Genomic DNA, 25,859 nt, shown 5'->3' with positions numbered 1-25,859 from the left:
CTGACACCAACTGCAAGTTGGAAGGGGTTCCCTCAAATCACGCTTGGGTTCGATGATTCTCTAGAAGGACTCACAGAACTCACTAAACACTGTTATACTGAGAGTCATGATTTATTACAGGGAAAGGATACAGATTAAAATCAGCCAAAGGGAAAAGCACATAAAACAGGGTCCGGGAGAGAAGTACAAAATGCATAGCTCCTCTTATCCTCTGTGGAGTCAGGATGCATACTCTTCTAGCATTGATGTGTGATGATACACATGGAGTATTTCCAGCCAAGGAAGCTCTCCCAATCCTGAGTTCAGAGTTTTTAATGAGGGCTTTATAATTGATGACCCACACAGTTGATCTCATTCTCCAGCTTGACTGACACTGTGTGACCCCCAAACTCCACCCTAAGTCACATTGGTACTCTCTGGCTTGCCCAAGGCTCCCAGAAATAAAATTACCTCCTAGGAACTGAAGGCAAAAGTCAGACCTCTTCTGGCACAAGGTTAAATTCTTTAATACACTGGGTCTCAGCCTTGTTGAGTGCCCTTCCTCTTCTTGGCTGCATGTGCCGTGCCATCTTCCGCGTGGTGGGTTGGGAGGTTCCTGGTCACCGCAGCTTATGCTGTTTGAACACTAGCAGGGAGGCTGAGACACACACATGAATATGGGTGAGTGCCAGGAGAGTGAAACTTCCACTCTTCTGTTAAACCTGGAACTGTCCTAGGATTGAATAGCAATATAACAGCATCCATATGGCATCAGTGAAATCATTAAATGACTTGAATGCTTAGAGGCAAATTTTTCCTCGTATTAAAAATATATAATTCAATTAATTCAATTTACTTATTAAGATAAATGTCAGTATAATTAACCCTCCAAACATACACACACCCCACCCCCGCCCCCTAGCAAAGTAAATATGTATATATCTATATGTCACTGTGCTGAGGTCATATTTCATCCTAATGTTATATCATTCCTATGTGAGTTTACCTGAGTTGGTAGTTTTCCTAAATAATTGCTCATTCATATACAGACAGTCCTCATTATTCTTGATTCTGTTTGTGTTTGCAGATTTGCTTACTTGCTAGCATTTATTTGTAACCCTTTTAAAATAAATGCCTGTGACACTTTCATAGTCATTTGCCAACATTTATAGAGTGGCTAATTGAGTTGCATGAGCTGAATATTCCCGGCTGAGGTTGAGCAAGGCAACTCTGCCTTCTTTGTTTTAGCTCTTATACTGTTAACAAGTGTTCTTTTCATAGCCTGTTTAGTGCCACATTTTTTGCATTTTTGTGGCTTTTTATTGGTGAATTTACTTTTTAAAATGGCCCCTAAGCATAGTGTCAAAATCCTGTCTGGTGCTTCTAAGTACAAGAGACAGTGATGTTACCTTACAGAGAAAATACATGTGTCAGATAAGTTTCATTGAGGCATGAGTTAAAGTACAGTTGGCTGTGAGTTCAATGTTTATGAATCAACCGTATATCCTAAATGAGGTGTGTTTAAACAAAAATACACAGAAAACAAAATTATGTATTGATTGATTGATGAAAATGTTGTGACCAGAGGCTCACAGGAACCTAACTTGTGTTTCCCCAGGTGCAGTGGTTCAGTATTGGTTAATTCAGTGTTTATGGTGACGTTGTAGAATATAACTACTGTGAATAATGAGAGTCAGCTGTATTTGCTGTATTACTTCATTCATTTATTCATGTAATCTTTTATTCATTCTTTGAGAAAACATATATGAAAACTTCTCCTGGGTGCCAAGCAATTTCTACATGACTTAGAATTTCCCTTTTATGTTCTTTTGCCCGTCATCAGTAGTCTTACTGTAGCCCTCTGACTCAAAGTATTTGTGTGGTTTATGACAACACATCATAAATGAAGTGTGAGATTGCATTTTAAAGGTTGGGAGTTGGGGGCTGAATGTTTCGAGTCTGTGACCATTTTAATGTGAGCTACCTATACAAGAAATCACCCTTCTCAATAAACTTCCCAGGAGTTTTCTTGCCTCCTTGGAGACCACGATTTGTAGGATCAGATTCCTCAGTGGGTTTCTGTTGGATGCCAGCAGAGCCAGGTGATGTGTCTGGCCACACCTCCCCACACCAAAATGCTGTGTCTGCTGCTTTGGCTACATGGCCTTGCAGGCAGGGCTTTGTGCTGGCAAGATTATTCCTCAGCTGTGCTTCACGGATGAGAAGCCAGTCCACGCTGTCCCCTCTCCTTTCTCCGATTCCCCCGTCTCCCTCATGTGCTTGTATTTCCATCTCTCTCCACTGCCTCTTCACACTGTCTCCTAATTCACTTTCAAGCAGAGTGAGGGGAAGTGGACCTGGAGAGCACATGTTCACCTCATGTTCTTTGTGGCTCCCTAGATACACTGTCCTACATTGAAGTGTTGCACATTTCCCGGTTTTAATTGTCCAGGATGTATAAGGACTAAGGTCTGTACCTTGCTGTTCTTCTCTCTTGCTGTTAGTAAAACCAGTTTCACTGGACTCCCCCAAATGTGATGGAGGGAAATATAGAAAAGTTCCAATGATTTCAGGAATCTTTCAGTGGAATGATCATAGAATTAAACCCAAAGACATTATTGATATTACATCAGTGACTGTAAAAGCAGTAAAAATTAAGTGTGACGATTTTGTGTGATAAGCAGTTGAATAAATACAGTAACTTTCTTCAAACATCTTTGTGAAATTGTACTCCAAGGAAGGGAGGACCAAAACTAAAAAACCTTTGAATGCCCTTTAGTGCCTAGCACGATGCCTAGGACAAATAGACCTCAACAAATATGTATTAAATGAATTAATGATTAAAATATCTCATTTAAAATATAAGTATTCAGTAATGTTAATTTGATGTTTATTCTTTCAGATACAGATGAATATAGACCTCCTGTTTGGAAATCTTACTGTAAGTATACAAATAAATTGGGTGGGTTATAATGCTTTATAAGTAATATAAAAATATTAGGAGCATTAGATATGAAGAGTCATTCCATTTTGTGTCCATTATTGAAAAATTAATTCACAACAGAATTTGTGAATAGCACAGAAAAAGAAACTGGGGAAATAGGAGCATTTCCACAAAGTCTGTTATGGTTTGCATGTCAGGAATGCATCTCATCCCTCTGAACTCGCATGGAATTCCATATTATGGAACTTGAGACCACTTGTTGACAGTGGTTGATAAAACTAATGAAAGGAGAAGCTAACTAAGAATTCAAGGAATCTAATATTCTTAGATCCTGTTTTTTATATTAAAAAAGGAATAAATAAATAATAAGTCAGGAGGCTATCTTGCTAGAAAGAATGAGTAAAAAGTCGTCTTCTTTTTTAGGAATTGCCTTCCGAAATATAAAAGAGAGACATTGAATCTATATTGTTCTTTAAACTTGGCATTAGAATACAAATTTTTTCTGAAGAGTCTAGGTTCTTAGTCCTTTATTTCCCCTTCCTTGTTGCCTAGAGAATATTATTGCATCAAGTAAAAGCTATTTCAGAATTTTAAAAAATGGAAATAGGGTTAATATAATCAGAGTTGTTTTTTAAAAATCCATGAATGCACTGTTGCAGAAACCAGTACTGTAAACTTTTGTTTGTTGTCTATAGAGTCAAATAAGCAACCTAAAAAACCGGTACTTTAAATACAGATTATTAGCATCTTTGTAAATGTTGAGTTATTCTGAATTTTGATATTTGTAAGTTGCTGAAATTTGCTGACTGAAAGAGCAGCAATTCAGATTATTACTTGGTTTTATGTTCCCAGAGCAACAGATAGTTTATTGTAATAGGTTGCCACTGGGGGCTAATTATAGTAAGCAAAATATGAACAGTCTCTAAAAATATTGCCATAGATGCGTTTTCCCCCACCCCTGCTGCTTCTGTTTTGATTCTGGGGAGTATAGTTCAAAGAATGTATAAAAATGACTGATGTTCTTTACCTCTCAAAGATTTTGTCTCATAATCTCATTGGCGGGAAGCCTGTTTAAAATTCTTCTCTGCATTTTCTGGTTTTCAGTTTATCTTTATTCTCTTTGCTCTGATTTGTGCCTTACACATTTTAATGTAAGAGCATTTATAAAACCTCAGACTGTTATTGAATCATGGTGGTGACTTTTTCCCCCTGAAGAATATTGATTACTAAATGTGGTATATGCAATTTGTATTTTCTGTATCTTCCTGTGTCTTCTAGTAGCTACCATTTGTCTTAAAAATGGCATATTTCTTTTTTTTGGTGATAATACTGAGTTTTACAGTTTCTTTTAGTGACTTCAGTGCCTGAAGAACACTGCCACCCCCCCATCATTTTAACAGTAGAAACAGGGAGGAAATAATTAGAATAGACTTTATTTTCTGACCATCAAATGCAAAAACTTCCAGTTCAAGGAAGTTTTATGATTAAACTGTGCTAAAGCCAAGCAGAAAGGTCCATATTTAACTGGTCATGTGAAATTTCCTTATGAAATCATGATGTTGTCTTCTAAGAATTTGTATGTGTGCAAATTTTAACTAATGAGAAAACATGTAAAAGTTACATTGTCACATTGAAGTAATTGTTGTGATGATCATTTAGATTGTTAAATGTGTTTGTCAAAATTCTGATCCTAGAAAATATTGGGATGTAGGTTGAATTCTTTATTCTTTTTGTTTGTTTGTTTTGCCTTTACCACTGAGTCAGTTTTATACTTTTATGTCTAGCTAGCTGTAAATCATCTCCAGTAAGGTATTTATTAATAAAATTCATCTTTATTAATGAAGTTCATCTGTCCCAGAGTCTGTGCATTTTAATAGGAAAAAAATTTTAAACTGACAAGCCTGTGACACCCGTATTTTATCAATAGTGACTGAAATTTTAAGTTACCAGAGTAGTAGGCCCTGCCCAGTACCCTCAATAATTGAGCCATGACATTTTGCTTATTTCCTATATATGCCTTGATCAGAGTTGATAGTTAACAAATTCTGTTTGATCGTCTTTGGGACTGACAAACCATAATGCATTCGTCATCGTCTCTGTATTGTGACTTAAATTTTTGTAATTAAAATACTCCTCAAAATGGTGATAAAATCTAAATGGACTGAGATTTTTAAAAAATCAGGTATGTCAGTCCACATAAGGAGATACAAGCAGAATGAAAGCTATCCAGAACGTTCTGATTGTTCACTTCTATTCTGTACTACATCTGTAAAACTAAAGGGGACAGTTACATTTTCATGTCAAAAGTTGTAGCATGTTAAGGATTTTTTTTCTGTCTTTAGCTTGTTGGGGTCTGAACAGCTTTTCACAGTGTGATTCTATGAAAAACTTACTTTCACTGTGATTCTATAAGAAACGTATTTTAGCCATACCTCTCTTGTGCTTTCTGATTTTGGTTTAGTTGAGCTTGTGAAAACATAATTCTAAAACCTTACAAGTTCAAACCAATAATTAAATAGAATTAGCAAGATTCTAAGTTGAGAACTCTTTTAAGACAAGTACAATTTTGTTGCTTTTAATATGTATTGTTTGAATTAAACCAGGGGCCAAACATGTAATAAATGAGGCAAGTGAGGCAGGTGGGGACTGTGAGAAAGCAGAGAGAGGATGCCCTGTATGTAGCGAGTAGCTCATAATTAGCTCCCCTTTACTGTGGGTATCTAACACTCTGAGTCCAATGTTGTCACATCTTCTAAGTTTTCAAGAGAAGCTGGAATTCCCTTTTGCTTTTGTTGTTGTTGTTAAATCTCTTAATTTTTAAATGTTAAAAACAAATTTAAATTTGGAAAACAGCAAACCAAACAACACATGTGAGCCAGTTTTGACCTCAAGATACCAACTTGTGATCTCTGAACTTGATTAACAATGTATTGTCTCTAGATACTGAGAATTTCATTAAAAAGTACATAAACATTGACACTTCTAAGGTGATTGAAAAATGTCGAGTACTTTAATCATATGTCTTCTCGTCTTGAAGTTAGCTATTAATTTTTGGTGAATCATTTAATGATTGTGCAATTTAAATTTTCAGCTGAGTTCTGGTTTAAATGACCAAAAAACTCTAAATTGAGAAGGGCCTGAATTAATTACTCTTTATTACAATGTATGATTTTTTAATGATCCTTTTGATGGGTATTCCCTGAATTCATATGTTATATTCAGTTATACAATATCCAAAGGCCCTCCCTTTATATATATTTTTATTAAAAATGAGTCTTAAAGATAGACTAACCATTGGTAGCCAATAAGGAGGCATTTGTCTAAAAATTATTCCTCTCCATGAAATAGAACTATACTCTTTGAAACTCTGATTAAAACAAAGGGTGAAATTCTCAGTGATGATATTTCACTCTTTTTTTCATACTGGCTTATCTTAATATTTGCTTGCTGAATAGGTAAATGCATTATTGATGATAACCAGATACTACAGTATTTGTGCTTTGAATCAAAATCAACATTTTACTTTCTGTAGTAACTTTTAATGTCCTTCTCGACCACCATTCAGTTTTCGTAATTCAGTTTCTGTAGATGACCCTACTTTCCAAAGCATTTGCTTGACAAAGGGAAACAATTGATCTTTTGAGAATTGCTGGTCAAAACAGAAATGTGAACTGAATTTTCACATCTTAGAGTTATAGTTACCAACAGGGAGGAATGGACCTGAAGAATGGACCTTTTTTTGCATATCATAATTTGGTTCTCTTGGGAGGATGGAGATTTACAAATATCTCTATGTGGTACCCATGTGCTCTCACTATCAGGGCCAGACAAATTTAGTTTCAGTGCTTTCTTTCTTCCCTTCCCCATCTCAAAATTATTCCCTTCGTATCATCTCTTTAATCCATAAAAATATATTCACAGTAGTATTTTTGAAAAACTAACTCTCACAGTAAAATATGGGTATCTAAAACTATTTTAATATGTTAACGTCTCTTAGGGATTTTTGCAACCAGGAGGATGAGGCAAAGGAATACATTTCTCTCAGTAGATTTCAAACATTATTAAATGAGAAGTGTTTTGGTTTTTTTTTGATTCTTAAACAGTAAAGCTGTATCTTCTTAGCACCTTTTAAATTATAGCATTACCATGTTGTTATGTTTTGGTGATGAACTGTAGATGCATCCTGGTACACAAATATTATTGTAGAAAATTTTATGTATTAGTATCAGTCATCTACATATAATAATAGCTAATCTTTATTGAGTGTTTACCATGTGCCAGGGACTATTTTAAGTCTTTCACATATAGTATTTAATCCTTTCAGTAATCTATGAAGTAGAAACTATTATTATCCCCATTTTCAAATGATGAAAGCTGAGGCTCAGTATGCATTGTTAGAGGCAGAGCCCCAGTGTTCAGACCCCAGGTGGTCTGGTTCAGGAGTTCAGATTTGCAACTGCAATACTCTGTTGCCTTTACATAGCAATACAGAACAATGATGTGTGTCTGTGTATGTTCTCAGTATATTTAGTGTATGTATACACACACACACACACACATATATATATATACATAGTCTAATTGTATATGTTTATATATGTCCTTATAGTATATATGAATGAATATGATCAGAGGTGGAGTCTATATAATGACAGTTGAAATGTGAGCCATACATTGTCTGACAACCCCAGATGCTGGGTAGTTTGATGTTATATTGACCAAGTGTCTGTGTATTTAAATACAGTATTAAATTCAATTATATGTATAGAAATAGAAAACAGATTTTCTCCAAGACATAAACTTAGACCTACATAAACACACTTTTCTCTGATAACTACACGTTCTATTCATTTTTTCTTTATTTTAAGTCAAGAATTCTGAAGTGAGTCTTAGAAGGACATGATATTGGTATAATTTTCACCAATCCATTTTCAGATACCCTAAAAATTATCCGCTGGCAAGCTATTTAAGTGTCTGAATTCTCTCTTTTGCTGCATTTACCCTAGTTGAATAAGTGGTGGTAACTTTGGCTCAGAAATTTTGTTTCTAGGGGAGATCATCTTTGAAGATAGATGTTCACAATATAAATAGGGGAGAAAAACAGTGTATGTGTTACATCTAGCCTATAAATCCTAATTTTAGTTTCAAGTTTGACACTTAATAATGTACTTTTAAAATATACAACTAGTATTTGTTTATAACAGAGGCATGCTTTATGTAATATATCCACAAAAATTGGGGAAAATAAATGACCAGATTTTGGAGAACAGAGCGAAATATCCAATACTGATTTGTTATAACACTTCTGTGGATTATGATTTTCTTATTTGTGTTTGCTCCTGGGCTTTCACTAAATTTAGTTTGGTTTACTTTCTTTGCTTCATAGCAAAATTTAATTTAATAACAAATAGTACCGTACCACAGTTTTCTTATGAACATAGAAAAGCAGGCAGGTTTTGATTCCTAATATATTCAGATGTTCTACATAAGGGAAACTGACATGTTTTATTTTCTAACTTCCCAGTATATCAACTGCAACAAGAAGCCCCTCATCCTCGGAGAATTACCTGTACTAATGAGGTGGGTGTAATGAAACCACTACAACGAAATGTCTCTCAATCATTTGTTTCCCAAACTTTGACCTTCCTCAGTGACATGGTTATTTGTGGGATTAACTTTTGACGCTACTTAGCATCATAAAATTGTAACTTGAATGCATTTTTCTTAACATTCTTCTCACTTGAAATAACTACCACTTTTTAATGGACTGTTTGGAACACAGAATAGAATAAGACAGATAGTTTTAAGTGATGTTAGTATTCTTTTCAGTGAATTTATACATTCTTCCATTTTTTTAGTGTTTTATTCTTTACTTTTTAAAACAGAGTTTGAAAGCATCATTTTAGCATTATTGAAATAATTATTCCATTAAAAAAAGATTTAAATCATGATTTTAAAAAGCAAAAGTCAAAAGCAAAATCATGGACAGTTCACCAAAAGAGATATGACATATATGACGTGACAATATATGAAAAGATGTTCAACTTCATTAATAATAGAAATGCAAATTAAAATACACAGTGAAAATTTTCACTTTTCAGATTGGCAAAAGTTCAAAAACATAGAATATACTCCTTAGCTGGAAAACCTGTGAGGAAATAGGTATGCATATATTATTGATGGGAATGTGAAATGCTACAACTTTATGAGAGTTTTGTAATATCTAACATCTGCATTTACCCTTTGACCTACCAGTCTAAATTCTAGAGATTTACTCTGATGAATTGCCTGTACAAATATGGAATAGCATGTGCTCAAAGTTGTTCATTGTAGGGTTATTTTTAATAGCAGAATATTGGAAAAAATCTAAATGCTCATAGGCGACTGACTGAATAAATTATAATACTAAAAAGAATAAGGAAGATTTCTATGAGCTGATGTGGAATGATTTCCATATGCAAAATGTATATATAGTAATTATGGTCCCTTTTTATTAATAAAGAAGGGAAAATAAGAGAAAAATAAAGCTTATTTTTGCAAAAGAGAAACACAGGAGAGTTAACCCAGATACGAGTGAAATAGTTTTCCATAAGGAGTGGGTGAGGAGCAATGTAGAGGGGATAAGGATGGAAGTGAGATTCCTCTGAGGGTGTGTTTTTATATAGTTCTGACTTTTGAACTATGCAAGTGTTTCACATATTCAAATAACCAAATTAAATAAAAATGATTTTAAAAACCATAAAATTGAATACAAATAGAAACAAATGAACCTAACAAATTCATAACATAATCACCCAAAATTAATTTAAGTAGTTTTTAAACATATTATTTTGGCTATACAAACATAGAGGGAAATATTCTAAGATCCATAACCTACAAAAAGATCTTTTAACTATAGTTATTAGATTTGTTGTTGTTAGTGGTACTTGTTTAGAAATTCTGCAGTTATTTGGTTGTATTATAGGATAGAGCAAATAAGTAATTATATTGGATTTTAGGGAACCAGGGTTTTTAGGAGATATTAATATGGAATGGGGGAAATTGAGAGGCACACTGTGGTATTGAATTTGAATTGGAGGTATTAATAAATACCTATGACATCACAGATTTTTAAAAATGTATTTTCCATCTCAGTTTATGAAAAGGGCTTAGAAGCAGTGATGCCCCAGTAAGAACGAATAAACCCAGTGCCCAAATTTTAGTTTCCAAATACTGTTTCCTACTACAAGGAGCCACTGCTCCTTAGAGAAATTCCTGATTGTAGAATATGGGGCAGAGAGGTCCAGGAACATCTTATGTCAGAAAGCAAGAGGGGCTAAAAAAATGGATGAGGATGTGTCAAAAACATAGGAGCCCACTTGAAGAGTTCCCAAAAGCAAAATTTGGGACAATTTGACATCAAAAAGAATAATGATAGTAATTAATTACAACACATTGAATGAAAAAAGAATGTGTAAGTCTATAATGATACTTACAAAAAAACCTATCCCAGTACAAAGAGGGAAGAGAAAGGAGAGAAAATTGTTCTTTCCAGCACTAGTGCCTAAAAATGTAGAAAGAATGATAATGATTTGCACTGATAATTGAGTCAGGCAAGGATCATCACTGGACATTAAAACATTGAATAAAAGGTTGCAGGTAAACAGAATAATCACATGGTATTAATTATTTATGAATTGCAAAGAGAAAAATACATCTTTATAGTGGAGAGGTTTAACAGTCACACCTTTAGTCAGGTGATCAAATTTAGCATTACCTGCAATGGGACAGACTGACACGTGTCTCCTAAATGATGCAATGAAACATACACAACATCATTTATGTAGTATTTCTGCCTAAAATGTTTAACTTAAATCTGTTTATGAAGTATAAGTCAGTCCAATCCAGAATGTGTACATTCTATAAGACAGCTGGGCTTTTAAATAATTTCATTTTCATAAAAGAAATAACAGTTGTGGGACCTTTCTAAAGTAAAGAAGACTAAAGAGGCATGCCAACAAAATGCAATGCATGCACCTCAATAGAGTCCTGGTTTTATACATATATGTGTGTGTGTGTGTGTGTGTGTGTGTGTGTGTGTGTATATATATAGTTTGTTTTTTTTAAAGGTACACATTCTGGGTACAGTTGGAGAAATTTGAATGTGGACTATATATTAGGTAATATAAAGTCGTGGTAACTTTCTTATGATATATACTGTTGGAAAGAATTGCATCTTCATTGTTTAAAAAAATGTTGAAATAGATTTTGTTATTGTGACATCTGGTTTAAAAAACATTGAATAACTCTGAAAGCACATAGTCACAAAGGAATGAATTTACAAAATTAGGCAGGGATTTCATGAGATTACCTTTTATTTATTTATTTTTGGCTGCATTGGGTCTTCGTTGCTACCTACAGGCTTTCTCTAGTTGAGGTGAGTGAGAGGCTACTCTTCATTGCGGTGTGTGGGCTTCTCATTGTGGTGGCTTCTCTTGTTGTGGAGCATGGGCTCTAGGCACGCAGGCTTCAGTAGTTGCAGCGCAAGGGCTCAGTAGTTGTGGCATGCGGGCTCAGTAGTTGTGGCTCGTGGGCTCTAGAGCACAGGCTCAGTAGTCGTCGCGCATGGGCTTAGTTGCTCTGAGGCATGTGGGATAATCTTGGACCAGGGCTCGAACCCATGTCCCCTGCATTGGCAGGCAGATTCTTAACCACTGCGCCACCAGGGAAGTCCCGAGATTACCTTTATTTTTTTCCCCCCCTGCACCTACCTCCTTAACCACTCCTTCTCAATCCTGGAAGGGCATCAGAATCACCTCTAGATCCTTTAAAAAAATGCATGTGTTCAGGCCCCTTCTCAGACCTTTTGAAGTATGATCTTTGATAACGGAGCTCAGAAATCTGTATGTATAGGAAGCCCACAAATGATTCTGACCTACAGAGCTGTTAAGTGAGCACACTTTTCTTTAAAATCTTTGAAAAAAGAGGATACTTCATGCATGCCCTGGTATGGAGTAATCTCCTGGAGGGAGACCTGGAGTAGACTCAGCCCTCCCGCAGGTGAGTCATCACCAGCTAGGTACTGAGGCAGCACAGAGACCAGACTCCATTTGGCCCTTTACTCATCTCTCACAGCAGATTCTACTGTGTTGCCCACTGCTGCTGAGACTGGTATATGTTTAGCACTGCAAGTCTTTAGTTATGATATTGCAAAAAATAACATCTTGAAGATGTTTTGACAAATCAATTTGACTTTTGAGTTATTCCTGAGCGAGTTAAAAAGAAAGTTCCAAGGAGTTTCTGAGGAGAGATTGTTCAGCTAAGCTTCTACATTGCTGATTTTGCTTTAGGTAGTTACTTGTGCTACTACTTTATCTGCTTATTAGCAAATTGAAGTTTTTCTTCTTCAGTCATCCTTGTCTGCTAGAAATGCTTGTCATTTTTCATCCTTACAGGTTCTGATGACTTCACTTTACTCATCCTCTCAAATATTCATCTTTGAACTAAGATGAGCTCTTTATTCACGGGCATAAAGAGAGATGATTAGTAGAAATGGACTCGTGTTTTTCCATTACATTTCTTAATCATGTCTTAGTTCACTATGATGATCCACCATTTTCTCTGTTTCAGAGAACTATCAAAATTGTCAGCTGTCATGTATTTAGGGCTATGATTTGTATAGGACAAGTTTAGAAGCTTGAATACCAATAGTTTGTCAAAGGTTCTATTTCAGTGGAATCAGGATGTTTTAAGAGACCATCCAGTCCAACCTCTATACCGTATCTCTGAGATAGCGTTGTGCCTTCCAGGGGAATTAATGACTTCGTTGCAGCCATTCTGTCTTCCAAGAGCTCTAGCTGAAAGAAGGTTTGTTCTTCAGCTGTATTAAATGCTCTCTCTCTGAACCTTCTAGTTTCAATTCTAGTTTTGTCCTTGGACTTTTGCAGAATCAATCAAATCCTTTCCCCAACCTTAGGAAACTTAAACTTCAACCTTCAGAAACTTGACACTGCACCTAAATTTCTCTTCTCAAGCTACAAAATGAGTTACTCATAAGCATTGTTTTCCAGAACAGACATACCAATCACAACCAGATACGTTAGTGAGAGAGTTGGCAAAGACCTGAATCATAATCACTTGTATGAAACTGGGTCCTTTCCTGTTTTCTTTCCTCTCTTCTAGTGCCAGTTCATTTAATTCTGTTCTGTTCCTGGCCTCTTAGATAAATTTAACTTTACATTTTATTTTATTTTATAAGAATACTGGTGAAAGACAGCAGAATCTTCTAAGAGAGTTATCTAAAATAACTAGAAATTAATATTTCTGAAGGATGCTTTAAGGTCCAAAAGCTACCTTTAGTAAATGAGTGCATAAAGGCATCCTGCCAGGCATTTGTGGAGATCCATAACTGTTGCAGTGCTTTAAAGCAATTCTGTGATTAGTATTACAGAAAGATAATCTATCATGAAGCTACATCATTAAAATAATCTCTGCCTTATCTTGTTTCTGTATTAAAAGTTCTCTGTGTTCACTTCAAGATGCTCTTAAATCAAAGATTTTTCTGAATCTGAAGTCTTTTGTAGGCAGTCTCTCCTCAGTAATTATAAAGTGTTTCATGTTACTAATTACATTTTTAATTTTTTTAAAAAAATGTAAACATTTTATCAAGAAGGCACTTTTTTTTTTTATACAGCAGGTTATTAGTCATCAATTATACACATCAGTGTATACATGTTAATCCCAATCTCCCAATTCATCCCACCTCCACCCCCCCACCCCCCCCCCCGCCGCTTTACCCCCTTGGTGTCCATACGTTTGTTCTCTACATCTGTGTCTCAATTTCTGCCCTGCCAACTGGTTCATCTGTACCATTTTTCTAGGTTCTACATATATGCGTTAATATAGGATACTTGTTTTTCTCTTTCTGACTTACTTCACTCTGTATGACAGTCTCTAGATCTCTAGATCGCTATTTCCTTTCCCATGTTAGGGAAGTTTTCGACTATAATCTCTTCAAATATTTTCTCGGGTCCTTTCTCTCTCTCTTCTTCTGGGACTCGTATAATGCGAATGTTGTTGCGTTTAATGTTGTCCCAGAGGTCTCTTAGGCTGTCTTCATTTCTTTTCATTCATTTTTCTTTATTCTGTTCCTCAGCAGTGAATTCCACCGTTCTGTTTCTAGGTCACTTATCCGTTCTTCTGCCTCAGTTATTCTGCTATTGATTCCTTCTAGTGTACTTTTCATTTCAATTACTGTATTGTGCATCTCTGTTTGTTTGTTCTTTAATTCTTCTAGGTCTTTGTTAAACATTTCTTGCATCTTCTTGATCTTTGCCTCCATTCTTTTCCCAAGGTCCTGGATCATCTTCACTCTCATTATTCTGAATTCTTCTCCTGGAAGGTTGCCTATCTCCACTTCATTTAGTTGTTTTTCTGGGGTTTTATCTTGTTCCTTCATCTGGTACATAGTCCTCTGCCTTTTCATCTTGTCTGTCTTTCTGTGAATGTGGTTTTTGTTCCACAGGCTGCAGGATTGTAGTTCTTCTTGCTTCTGCTTTCTGCCCTCTTGTGTATCAGGCTGTCTAAGAGGCTTGTCACCTTTTATTTTTATTTAGGAATTTTTCGTTATCCTCATTTCCCATTTTTTCTACCCATGATATGCTATCATAAAAGAAATGTTACCTACTAAATATAGAAAATTAGAGAAAGCAAAGCATATAATTCAGCACAAGTACTAATGTAAAATCATGTCTTACTTAGTCATATTGACTTCAACCAGTTTTAGTTTGAAAATAGTTCATTTACTGTTATCATGCACTTTAAAAACTAAGAAATAAGCGTATTAATGTTTATATACACATAGCATATTTTTATATTGCATATAACATTTAAATTCCCAGTTTGATCTATTTGCAAGTAAACTAGTTTGGGATCATTCATAATCATTATTTGTATGATTTCAATTGAATCAATTTCAAATTGTTTGTAAGGTGGTTTTGTTACTGACTAATCCTTTAATTTGATTATTAGTGTAATGCTGCACTGTCTGTGAGTTTGAAAAGACTATTCCAAGTCAGTACTTAAATAATGATATCTAAGACATCTAAATGCTGTAGTTGGGGAGGAGAAACTTCTCTACCCTCTTAAGTTCAGTGTCTGGGGCCTACAAATTAAACTTACAAAAGAGACATTAACAGGAGAAAAGATTTATTTCATATGCATATGGGTAAAGAGGGGCTCACAGCAGGTAAATTAAAACCCCAAAGAGGCAGTTACACCCAGGGGCTTTTATGCCATTTTAGTAAAGGGTGTTAAAGTGTGCACAAGAGACAAAGGAAAAGGGAATCTGGGCTTCTGAGGGAGGTGGTAAATTGTGGGAAGGTGATTAGGAAATGTATAGTAAATAAGGGTTGTTTAGTAAGGGTTATTATGCAGACTCAAGTCGTCTTGGGTATCTCTGAAGTCCTGTTCTCCTCCTTCTGTTTTGGTAGAGGAGGACACCTTTACAAGGGGAAATTAAATCTATGCCCTACTTTTAGGACGAAATGGGGAGGGCAGATTGCTCCTCCTGTGTTTGCTCTTTCTTAATTGCCTTCAGCTCAAAATCATCCTTATGCTAAAGTGGCATATCTTGGGGTGGCATATTCTTATCCCCTTCACTATCTAGATATGAGAAAAAAAGAATTATTTTAAATTTGAGTTTTATTTGACATTTCTGTTATAAAAATGCAGAAAAGATATAATTGGTGTGTGAATTTTATTTTGGACTTACTGCTTATTGTAACAGTGCTGTATTAATCAACAATGTTTACTTAATTTCTTTTAATTCAAGATTCTTTTGGGTAAAGGAAAATAATTATTCAGCAATATAAGGCCAAAATCAATTATGTCATCAAGATGATTACTTAGGTAATCGATGGAAACATATTGTGGACTAATGCAGGACTATCAAATAAATAATCAGTATTTGTCTTGGGTTGTAACACTAATACTGAACCAAACTTGTGTCCACTCACCCTCATAGCAAAGCCAACTTATTGACACTGGGTTGTGGTGAAGAGAAGTACAACGTTTATTGCATGGCTAAGCAAATAGAACGGGCACCTCATGGTCAAAAGAACCGAACTCGCTTATGGCTTTCAGGGAAGGGATTTTAAAGGCAGCATTTTGGGTGAGTGCTGCAGGGTGCATGGCTTTCTTCTGATTGGCTGGTGGTGAGGTCATGGGGTGGTGTTTCAAGAATTTTAATCATCAACCCTCTGGTTCCAGCCAGTCTAGGGTCTACGTGCTTGTGGTCAGCACATAGTCACCATCCTCCATCTGTGTATGGGTCTTAGTTCCTGCAGAACAACTCAAAAATATATGTCAGATTGTTGTGTATATCCTTTGAGGAGGAACTAGGACTCTATTGCTGGATTATGTTTGTTGACTGCTTTTCCTTTGTTTCTGCATTTCTTCACATCCCTAATTAGTAACTGCTTGAGTCTGTTCCTTGGAACTCAGGAAAGGGCCTGGGAGACTGAAGCCTTTTTCTACAAACAAGAAATGGGGGTTATGGAGAGGCTTTTGTACCTGGGAGGGCCCTGCTCAGTTTTAACACCATTGGGCTGCCACACCACTGGGGGCCGTCACCAGCCCCTCAGTCTTCACTACTTGTCCAGGATTTTCATCAATGAGTAGAGTGTATTCAAGAACTTTCCTCTTTTTACCTCAGTCACATAGGCCTGATAAAGTATTTTGCCTTCAACCACCTGCAAAGATCTCGTGATTTGACGGAAAGGCCACGATCTCCTCTTCTCAAAATGTTGGGGGCCCCCATTCTAATGTGTCTGAGACTCCACTGTTAGGTTGTATGGAAGTTAATCTTGATTTCTGTTTTTTTAAAAGTGACGTTCTTTATTAAAATTTTTTTACAGACACTACTAAAGTCCCTTTTTTGCTTTTCCCTTGGGCCCCTCAGTTCATTTACCTCCCAGCTTCCTATAGGTACCATTTGAATTTGGTATATATTTTTCCAGATATCTCTCTATGCTATAAATATATATTATTGCATGTGCATGTGCTTTTCCTAAGTGGTGTCATACTGTATTACTTATTTTATAGCTTATAACTATACTATTCAATAGTTTGTCTTGGTGACCTCTTCATCTTAGTTCCTGTAGTTCTATCTCATTCCTTAAAACCATGCATGTTATTTATACTATAAAGCAGTTTGGTTATTCCCCTATTGGTGTATATTTACTTCCATTTTTAAAAAGACTGTGAACAGTGCTTCAGTGAACATTCTTATATATGTTTTCATGTGTACATGTGTGAGTGTTCCTCTACAGTAAATACTGAGGGTTTGCACATTTTTAGTTTGAATAGACACTGCAAAATTGTTCTTCTGGATAACATTTCATCATATAATACTGTAGAACCGTAAATTAATTATTATTTAAGATCTAAACTTTGAATTTTTTTCTCAAAAGCAAAATTTTGCTTTCAAACAAGATTAGATGCATGACCCTACTCTAATAAGCTCTGGACCTAAAAATAAAACAGCCATCCTCTGTAGCTATAGGGACCAACTGGTATTTTTTTAGTACACTGAGTTTTATGAGCAGAGAAATTATGCAACAAGACCAAATCAGGTGGAATTTACTTTGAGAATATAAATAACCTGACTACAACCCCAGCAGACAACAGAAGATTCCTGAAGGGTAAAGTATTATTTAAATATAATGTTCAGGAGGAGGTAAAATCGTGTCTCTCCTACAGAAATGAAGATGAACATGTGCTAAAAATGTATTTTCTCACCACAACAAGAGAGAAGCCCGTGAGCTCCAATGAAGACTCGACGTAGCCACCCCCGCCATAAAAATGTATTTTCTCATGTGATATGAGGAAACCAGACAGATGTTAATAATCAGTTCAAAGGGAAAAGTCAGAATAGCATATATTTATAGGGATTCAAGGAATGTTGAGATGAATTGTAGTTAAAGACAAAACCTGTTTTTCCCCTGAGAAGGAGTAGAGAAGAAGTCAATTAAACCACTACCACACAGGAAAAGTGTGTGTGTGTGTGTGTGTGTGTGTGTGTGTGTGTGTGTGTGTGTGTGTGTGTGTGTGTGTGTGTGTGTATCAGTTACCTACATCTTATAGAGTTCCAAAATAGCTCGAAGACAATGATCTGGGCTACATAAGCCAGCAGTGTATGCTATATATCATGCATTTCATTGAAATACAAAATTTATTTATCCAAGACGAATAAATATCTCAAGTTTGCTGAAACAGTACCAGACCTTGATGACCCGTGGATAGGTAACCTAGACTTGGTAGTCAGGCTCTGTGTAGAGGTGAAGGGAAGACAGTCACTGAAAGGATAAACTTTGAGTTTAGCTTTGGGAACTGCCATATTTAACTAATTCAGATGAGTCAGTGTCAAATAGACAAAGGATTTGGGCCCTTCTTGCTATTCCTGAGTAAGAATCCCAGTTTTACCTTAGGCTCTACCAAGAAACCTTGAACAAGTTCTCTAACCTCTCTGATTCTCAGTTTTCTTCATCAATAAAATGAGAATGATAATACTATCTTAATGAGGATGCAGTAGAATAATTCATCTCATTGTGAGGATTAAATGGTCTCCAAATGTAATTATAGCACAAAGCACAAACTCAATTAATGTAGTCCATGGTGTCACCCAGGTACCTCCTCGGGAAAGCTTATTCCATTCCTGTCAGGACCTAGTTTAAATGTCGTCTCAGAGAGGTCTTTCCTGACCATCCAACTTAAATACCTCGTTAGTCTTCACTTTTCTGTTACTCATTCTTATTTTCATTACAGCACTTAGCACTACTTCCTATTTTCTTGTTTGTTTTATTTCTTTAAACTAATTTATTGTCTGTCTCTCATCATTAGAAAGTCTGAAAAGAGTAATGACTATTTTTTCATATTACAGTTAGGACAATGCTTATCACTTATTTGCCACTAAATAAATGTTTCTTGAATGAACAGGGCAAATATTTTAAGTCTACCCTAGTAAAAATTCCTTAGAATCTATTCTCCTGGACCTTTCTTTAGGTACAATGAGCACACCAGCCATGAAAAGCTAGGGGAGATAAACTGTGGTGAGGGAAGAGCTGATGGGAGAACAGAAGGGCAAGATTATATGAAGATGTTAACAGAATGGAGAATATGGTGTAACAGGAAGGGAGAGGATGGGAGAGAAAGCCACAATCTGTTCTAACACAATCGTGGCATTAAGTTTTTGGATGTTTCATTTTACCTTTTGGATAAAGTGATGTAAGTATTTTTTCAGATTCGTAAAATCCTAGAAATGAAAGATAATTTAGTCTGACTCTTTTTACACACACAGTGTTTTATAGATAAGAAAAAGCTCTGAGAGATGAAGTGACCAGTCCAAATGGCACAGTCAATCTGCTGATAGGACTGGGACCCCAGACTCTGACTTTCCTAATCTTATTCTAATTCTTTTTCTTAATATATGCTTTAGTTTGTCACATATTCAGGATGTTGAGTTATGTTCTGAACATTTCCATTTTCACAAATATCCTTTTTTCTCTTTCCCAATAGGTAGAAAATAGACCAAAGTATTACGGAAGAGAGTAAGTATGGATTATCAGAAAACATTTTGTAGATTGGAATATATAAGAGAGACAGGTAAATGGATGCTTTTAGTAAAAAAGTAAAAGCAAGAGGAAGGAGGTATTCAAGTTTGAATGAGTTAAATTATTTTTCTGATTGTAAATGTAATTGTTGTAGTTGGTGAAAATATAGAAAATAAAGATACATGTAGAGAAGAAAATAGCATGGGAAAATGTACGTGATAATGTAAAAAATGCAAGCCATATATGTAAATAAATAATGCTAGATGTGTATATATGAGGAAAAGTATATATTTGATTGTATGTGTTTATTAAGCATATAGATACATATACATACTTGTATGCATGTAGTAAGGTATGGGTGGTTTATTCTACATTTATACTTTTATTTTCCAAATTTTCTGTAAGTAAATTCATGCTACCCAGAAATAACTGATGTTAACAGTTTGAAGTATTATCTTCTGAAGATCTATTTTCTTAATGGTTTTTACAAAATTGAGTTATTATACATATACTTTTTGTAGCCTGATTTTTCCATTTAATATTAATAATGAGCATTTTTCTATTTTATGAAAAATGTAATAATTTTTAAAGTCCTTAATTTTAATTCTTCTGATTATTAAAAAAATAGAAATATCACCCTTCAAGGAAAAGAATAAAAATCACCTATAATCCCATCATTCCCCAAATAAAATCATTTGTTTTTCATGGCTGAAGATCATATCAGATAAACAGTAATGTACATAACAAATATTTTTAAATTATCTAAAATTCTGTTTAAGTTTTCAGGACTCTTTTGAGTAGAACCTAGGTACTTAGGAGTTGAGGGGAACCACTGGTGTTCTTTATGGTTATACCATAATTTAGTCATTTCTCTGCTTTTGGCATATGACTTTAAACGATAGTATTAAAAGTAACACCGTAAGAAATATCTTAGTGCGTTAATCTTTTTCTGGGGTGGAAATTTTGTGTCAGCTGGTATGAATTGTTTTAAGAGTCTTTAAATACCACCATCAAGTTTTATTCCAAAATTTGTTTCCTTGAATGAGATTTTCTTCTGAATTAATTGGGTTTTTAAAAACAAGGAGATATTAAATTTTACTAACTTTATTAGTTGGTGTCATGTAAACTTAAAATAATATACTAATATGCTAACCTGATATATGTTATTACCACAGATAGATTACCATCTTCTTACTCCTACAGAATCAGACTGGACCTGGTTCTGAAAGATTGAGGAATTTAAGGAGATAAGAAATTCTAGGAGCCCATTGTTAAACCTCCTTGTTCTTACTGTCATGATTTGAGCGTATGTACTACAAACTGCTTTAAGACTTAAATTGAGAAAGACCAAACCTTTCCCATGAGAAAAATTTCACAAAGTTGCCACTTGAACCCTCGTAAAGTTCTTAAATTATTAAGGTGCCATTTCAGGGCCTTTTCAAAATATCATTCCAAATTCAAGGGACTGTTGGGCTTTTTGTACCTTTAAAAGCTACGGTCTCATGTGAGCAGTTGTTCAATTCAGTTTTCTTTGAGTTAATGAAAGGACATAATATATGTGTAAGTTCTTTATAAACTGAACATCACCATACGAATATAAGGTGGTTTTATATTTTTAATATTAATCATTAGTTACCACTGATGTTTTTTAATTTTTCAGTGTTTTATGTCAGAATGTTATAGGTGAATCTACTGTGTTTGTATAAGGAGTGTGTTATTTTTGTTTACTCTTCTTCCTCCTTTTTAATCTGTTAATCAAAAATAGGGTTTTAGCAGGGAGTGAAAGCAAGTATTACAGTTGTTTGCTTTTGGCTTGAGTATGCAGTGATGCAGATTATGCACATTATTGAGCAATCATGCCAATTAAGGGCAACCCAGGGTACCTGGAAAATTGCCAACATAGACTCTGAGCCAAAATTTTTGGAGCAATGCCACTGGTGTGAAGAAGGGAAGTGGGACACATTGCTGAGTGTTTTTTAGCATGTCCATATGGTCAGGCAGCTACATAAGAAGGGAATTGTCCTCTTGAGAGAGGGGGTTGGTCTTCCGTAGATGGATGTGAATTTTGATTCCATGATTGTTAAATGGATTGGAGAGCTACTTCGGTGCTGTTCTTGTCACCACAGAGAAGCTGGCCCTGAGCCAGGCCCAGAGAAACACAAGCATAGTTAAACCCAACTGCTCCCCTTCAATTTTATGGCAGTACTTTGTCTAGAAAACAACAAGAGAAGGTGGGAGGTTTTGTTTTATCTTGTTTTATTGAAAAAGGTGGAAAGCATGCAGTTTCTGAATTGACTTTGTTTCTTAGGTTTCATGGCATGATCTCCCGAGAAGCGGCAGACCAGCTCTTGAGTGTAGCTGAGGGGAGCTACCTCATTCGGGAGAGCCAGCGTCAGCCAGGAACCTACACTTTGGCTTTAAGGTTGGTCATGGATCTGTAATTATAACTGTGCCTCCTTTAAAACCCTCTTAATAGAGGGCTTTAAATTTTAAAAGCATCCAGCATGTAATTGAATTGGTTCTTGTTTTCTTGGGACCTAATTACCATTTTAATAGCTTTGAGACCCTTAAAAGTTCCTCATGAATGGTAGACTCAGTAATTAAGAACTGAAAAACTTTTAAGGCATTTTTATTGTAGCTGCTTTCTTCTATTTCATCTTACCCATTCCCTCCCATCTTTCCTGCTGTATCAGCTCCCATCTATTTCTTGAATAAGGAAAGCAACTAAGGAGAAAAGACCTTTGTAACTAGTAAAACTAAAGCCGATGTCATTTCTCTTGGGTTGGCTTTTGGTTCAAGCAGCTTTCCTTGGGAACTCCTGGCTCATTCCTATCTACTGAACTTTGCCTAGCATTTTGGCTGTTCTTAGCTTATAGCACAGTGGCCAGAAACAAGTATTTCCATTAACCCTGCAATAATAACAGAACAATAATACAATAGCACACTTATCCATTGGGCTAACCTCCTGCCAGGACTCTAACCTCATTTAATCTTCACAGCAGGTCTAGGATGTGTGTACAATTTCTATCTCCACTTTACTGATAAAGAAACAGAGGACCTAGAGGTTGAATAACTTGGCCAAGGTTATACATTTAATAATTCGTGTAGCTGGTATTTGAACCCAGACAATTTGGCTTCAGAGTCTATGCTCTTAATCACTCTACATTGCTGCCTCTCTAGAGGCTTGGAATAATTACCCATTGTCTTTGTTCATTCCTTCATTTTGTTCATTCATGCATTCATTTATGCATTGTTTGGAAAAGATTTAAAAGTAGAAACTTTGAAGAAAGAGGTCAAAGAAATAACATTTCTTTTGGTAGCCACAGAGAGAGAATAGAAAGGTAATATTATTGCTTAGGACTCTGATATGACCACATCCAACTCCTTCTCCAATCACTTATGCCTAGGTGAGTGAGCAGGGACTGTTCTTACTCCCATCCACCAGATTTATTGTTAATCTTTCTGGCAAAAGAATGGTATAATTCAGTATTTCTTCATGCTGAATTCTGAATCAATAGCATACTTGGACAATAGAGCTTGTTAACAGGAGTTCATGGAAATCTGCTTTTATGGAAAATTATAAAGCGTAAATCTCCCTTCAATTACTTAATTATGTTGCTTTTTCAGGTTTAAATTTTGGTATATAGGGGAAAAAATCTGGGCTGAGAATTTAAATACCTATTCATTTTGCCACTAAATGAGCTAGACGACTAATTTGGAGCAAATCACAGGTATTCTTGAAGCCAACTGCTTCATCTTTCTATTCCTAACATTTTATAATTCTAGGATTCTACAATACCACATATCCAAATAGGTGGTCATCTGAGTGTCTGGGGTAGATAAGCCTTGAGGTACAGGCTAGTGGGCCAAAGTAAGCAAGAAGGAAGTGGGGTGAAAGGAAAGAAAGCAATCAGTATACTCTCTTCCTTTTCCCTTTGTTGCCGTCTCCCCACCTTCTTCTGAGATCACTGGAATTTTAACTCAGTTTTGCCTCATTGCAAAGTTCAGGTACTTTCTATTATACTACATTGCCTCATAATGTGGTTATCACGCTGTTTTTTACTGAATTACACCAGCAAACGCCCTAGGGCCAAGGATTCAATGTGGAGAAAAGTAGCACCCAGATCTTCCAAACTCTTCCTGATTCCCACCCTCTCACCCTCTCTCCTGCTACTCATGACTTTATAATCACTCACTCTCCACTTCGGCCCAGGAAATCCTAGAATTGCATTGAAGAATAGAGCAACATGGGTTTGATGAGAGTGCTTTTAATGTATAGGTCTGGGGTAACATGCAGCTTTCCTTTTGTTTTTGAAAATCATCATAAAGTTTTTACATGGAAAAGAAATAGTGAGTAAAAGGGCTTGTAGTGGAGGTAGGGAATTTGTGAGTACGCATCATGAGTAATTTACATGCTGAAGTATGATTTTCTTTGTTTTGAACTAGATGTATGGCAGGGAAGTGTTAAACAGAATGTGAAATAGAAGTTGTACTGATATATCTATTAATCTTATCTGATATTCCCCATTTCAACTAATGATTCTCCCAATTAACATCAGTCTGATTTTAACAGAATGCATGATCCACTGGGGTAGGGAGGCAGTTTGAATTTATAGCCATCAGTGTTTATTATGCATTTACTGTGTTAAACAAAGGCCCTAAAATTAGGAATAAGTCCTTGATTTCAAGTTGTTCCATAGTCACCTCAGCCTCGCAGTATGTTCAAAACTGAACTCATCAGTTTTCCTCCCAAACATGCTGTAACACCTGTATCCCTTTAATAGCTGGTGACACTGTTACTTAGCCAGTTCACAAGACCGAAAGCAAGACATCATTTATCTTTTCTCTTAGTTCTGTTTTAAGATGTTTGTAGGCCTGGCCTTATTCATTTAGAGGCCTCCATCTAACACCATATCAAACACTATGTCCCATATCAAATATATATATTTTGCTGTTAACTTCATTTTTTAAAATATAAATTGCTTTTGAAATTAACCTTAGATTTCCTTTTATGTTTTGGAGCCACACCTTTTTTTTTTTCATATTTTATACCTTTTCATAGACTCTGGAAAGCCCAAGGTACTGTACCTATATTATCTAATGGTTAAAAGACCTTTTTCTTTTTGCTCATCTCACACAGCCAAGCCCAACAATCTTTTATTTCGTAAGTAATTTTCAAAATTTCCCCTTCTTTTCAGTCAAGCCACCTCCTGGATTAGTTTCATGAGGAATTTACCTGTATCCAGCCTTATCTCCTCTAATGTATCTTCCATGGTATCATGAGTGATCAGTCTTAAAATCTGATGCTGTGATCAGCAAAGTCGTAATGTTGAGTAGGACACAAGGTTTCAAAGGCCATACCTCCCTCTGTCACTGGCATCTCCCCCATACCTGGGGAAGCCTAACCTTTACTGATGATCTTTGTGTATAATGTGAGGTATAAGTTCAGCAAGGACGTATTGTATGTGTAGTGTCACAGTATCATTTTTTTGCAGTCAGCAAGGAGATTTTCATTGCATGGCATGGAAGATCGTCTGTGGTTGACATCTCACTGTCTTCTTCACCATCATCTTCTCTTACACGCCATCTCAGCCTGAATTTCTGGCCAGGCCTTGTCCTGCTTTTCTGCCTAGCCCGTGTGGACCCCTTGGTTCAGAAAAAATGATTGTCGCTCAGTCTTTTATACAGTGAAACACTAGACAGACATCCACATGCAGTTGAAGTTAAGATGCTCTCCCAGGCACTAGATTATACCTCATGAAGCATGAAGTGTTTCCTATGACTTTGGGATTTTCTGTATGTTGATTTTGACAACATTTGTATTAGTTATAGTTTAATGAGGTATCATGCCATGTATACATGGCATGTATTAGCTGCAAGTAACCTAAAATAATTTAAGAAGTTTTGTAGAAAACATTTTTTCTTTGTATTTTTCATAGTTTTAGAACTAATTCTTTTAAAAAAAATTTTTATGTCGTTCTATAACTTTTCTCACTAGAAGGAAAAATTGTTCAGTTTTGTACATATGGAGTGGCAAGTGAAAAAGATAGGACTGTGCATGTTTTGTATTATCCTTTTTATTAAATGTTAAGTGTATACAAAAGAATAGTTATAAGAAATATAAAATTATTAAATATCATGATACTATAACTGTAGGTTTAGTCATCATAAATTATTTCATGAATTTTCCAAATTTTTTTTCCTCTGTACTTCTCACTTCCTGACTTTCATCTCTCTGAACTTTAATTTGGACATTTTCTATTGACCTGTCTTCCAGTCCACTAGTCCTTTATTCTCCTCTCTTTTTTTTTTTTTTGCGGTACGCGGGCCTCTCACTGTTGTGGCCT

At 35.6% G+C, this 25,859-nt stretch overlaps 1 protein-coding gene across 7 annotated transcripts in view; it reads left to right on the top strand.

The window, feature by feature from the left end:
* The window catches only part of CHN1 (chimerin 1), a 193,196-nt gene that overhangs the window by 42,880 nt on the left and 124,457 nt on the right, over positions 1 to 25,859 (top strand). For all 7 annotated transcript variants that reach the window (XM_059055309.2, XM_067026327.1, XM_067026325.1 and 4 more), the window contains 4 exons: positions 2,882 to 2,920; positions 8,448 to 8,503; positions 19,478 to 19,509; positions 21,821 to 21,934. In XM_059055309.2, the coding sequence (XP_058911292.1) occupies positions 2,882 to 2,920; positions 8,448 to 8,503; positions 19,478 to 19,509; positions 21,821 to 21,934 (241 nt within the window). The remainder of the gene's footprint in view (positions 1 to 2,881; positions 2,921 to 8,447; positions 8,504 to 19,477; positions 19,510 to 21,820; positions 21,935 to 25,859) is intronic.

This window comes from Kogia breviceps, chromosome 2 (assembly GCF_026419965.1).
Source record: "Kogia breviceps isolate mKogBre1 chromosome 2, mKogBre1 haplotype 1, whole genome shotgun sequence".
Taxonomy (NCBI): domain Eukaryota; kingdom Metazoa; phylum Chordata; class Mammalia; order Artiodactyla; family Physeteridae; genus Kogia; species Kogia breviceps.
Note: the sequence above shows the minus strand (reverse complement) of the source record. Positions and strands in the feature narration are given on the sequence as shown.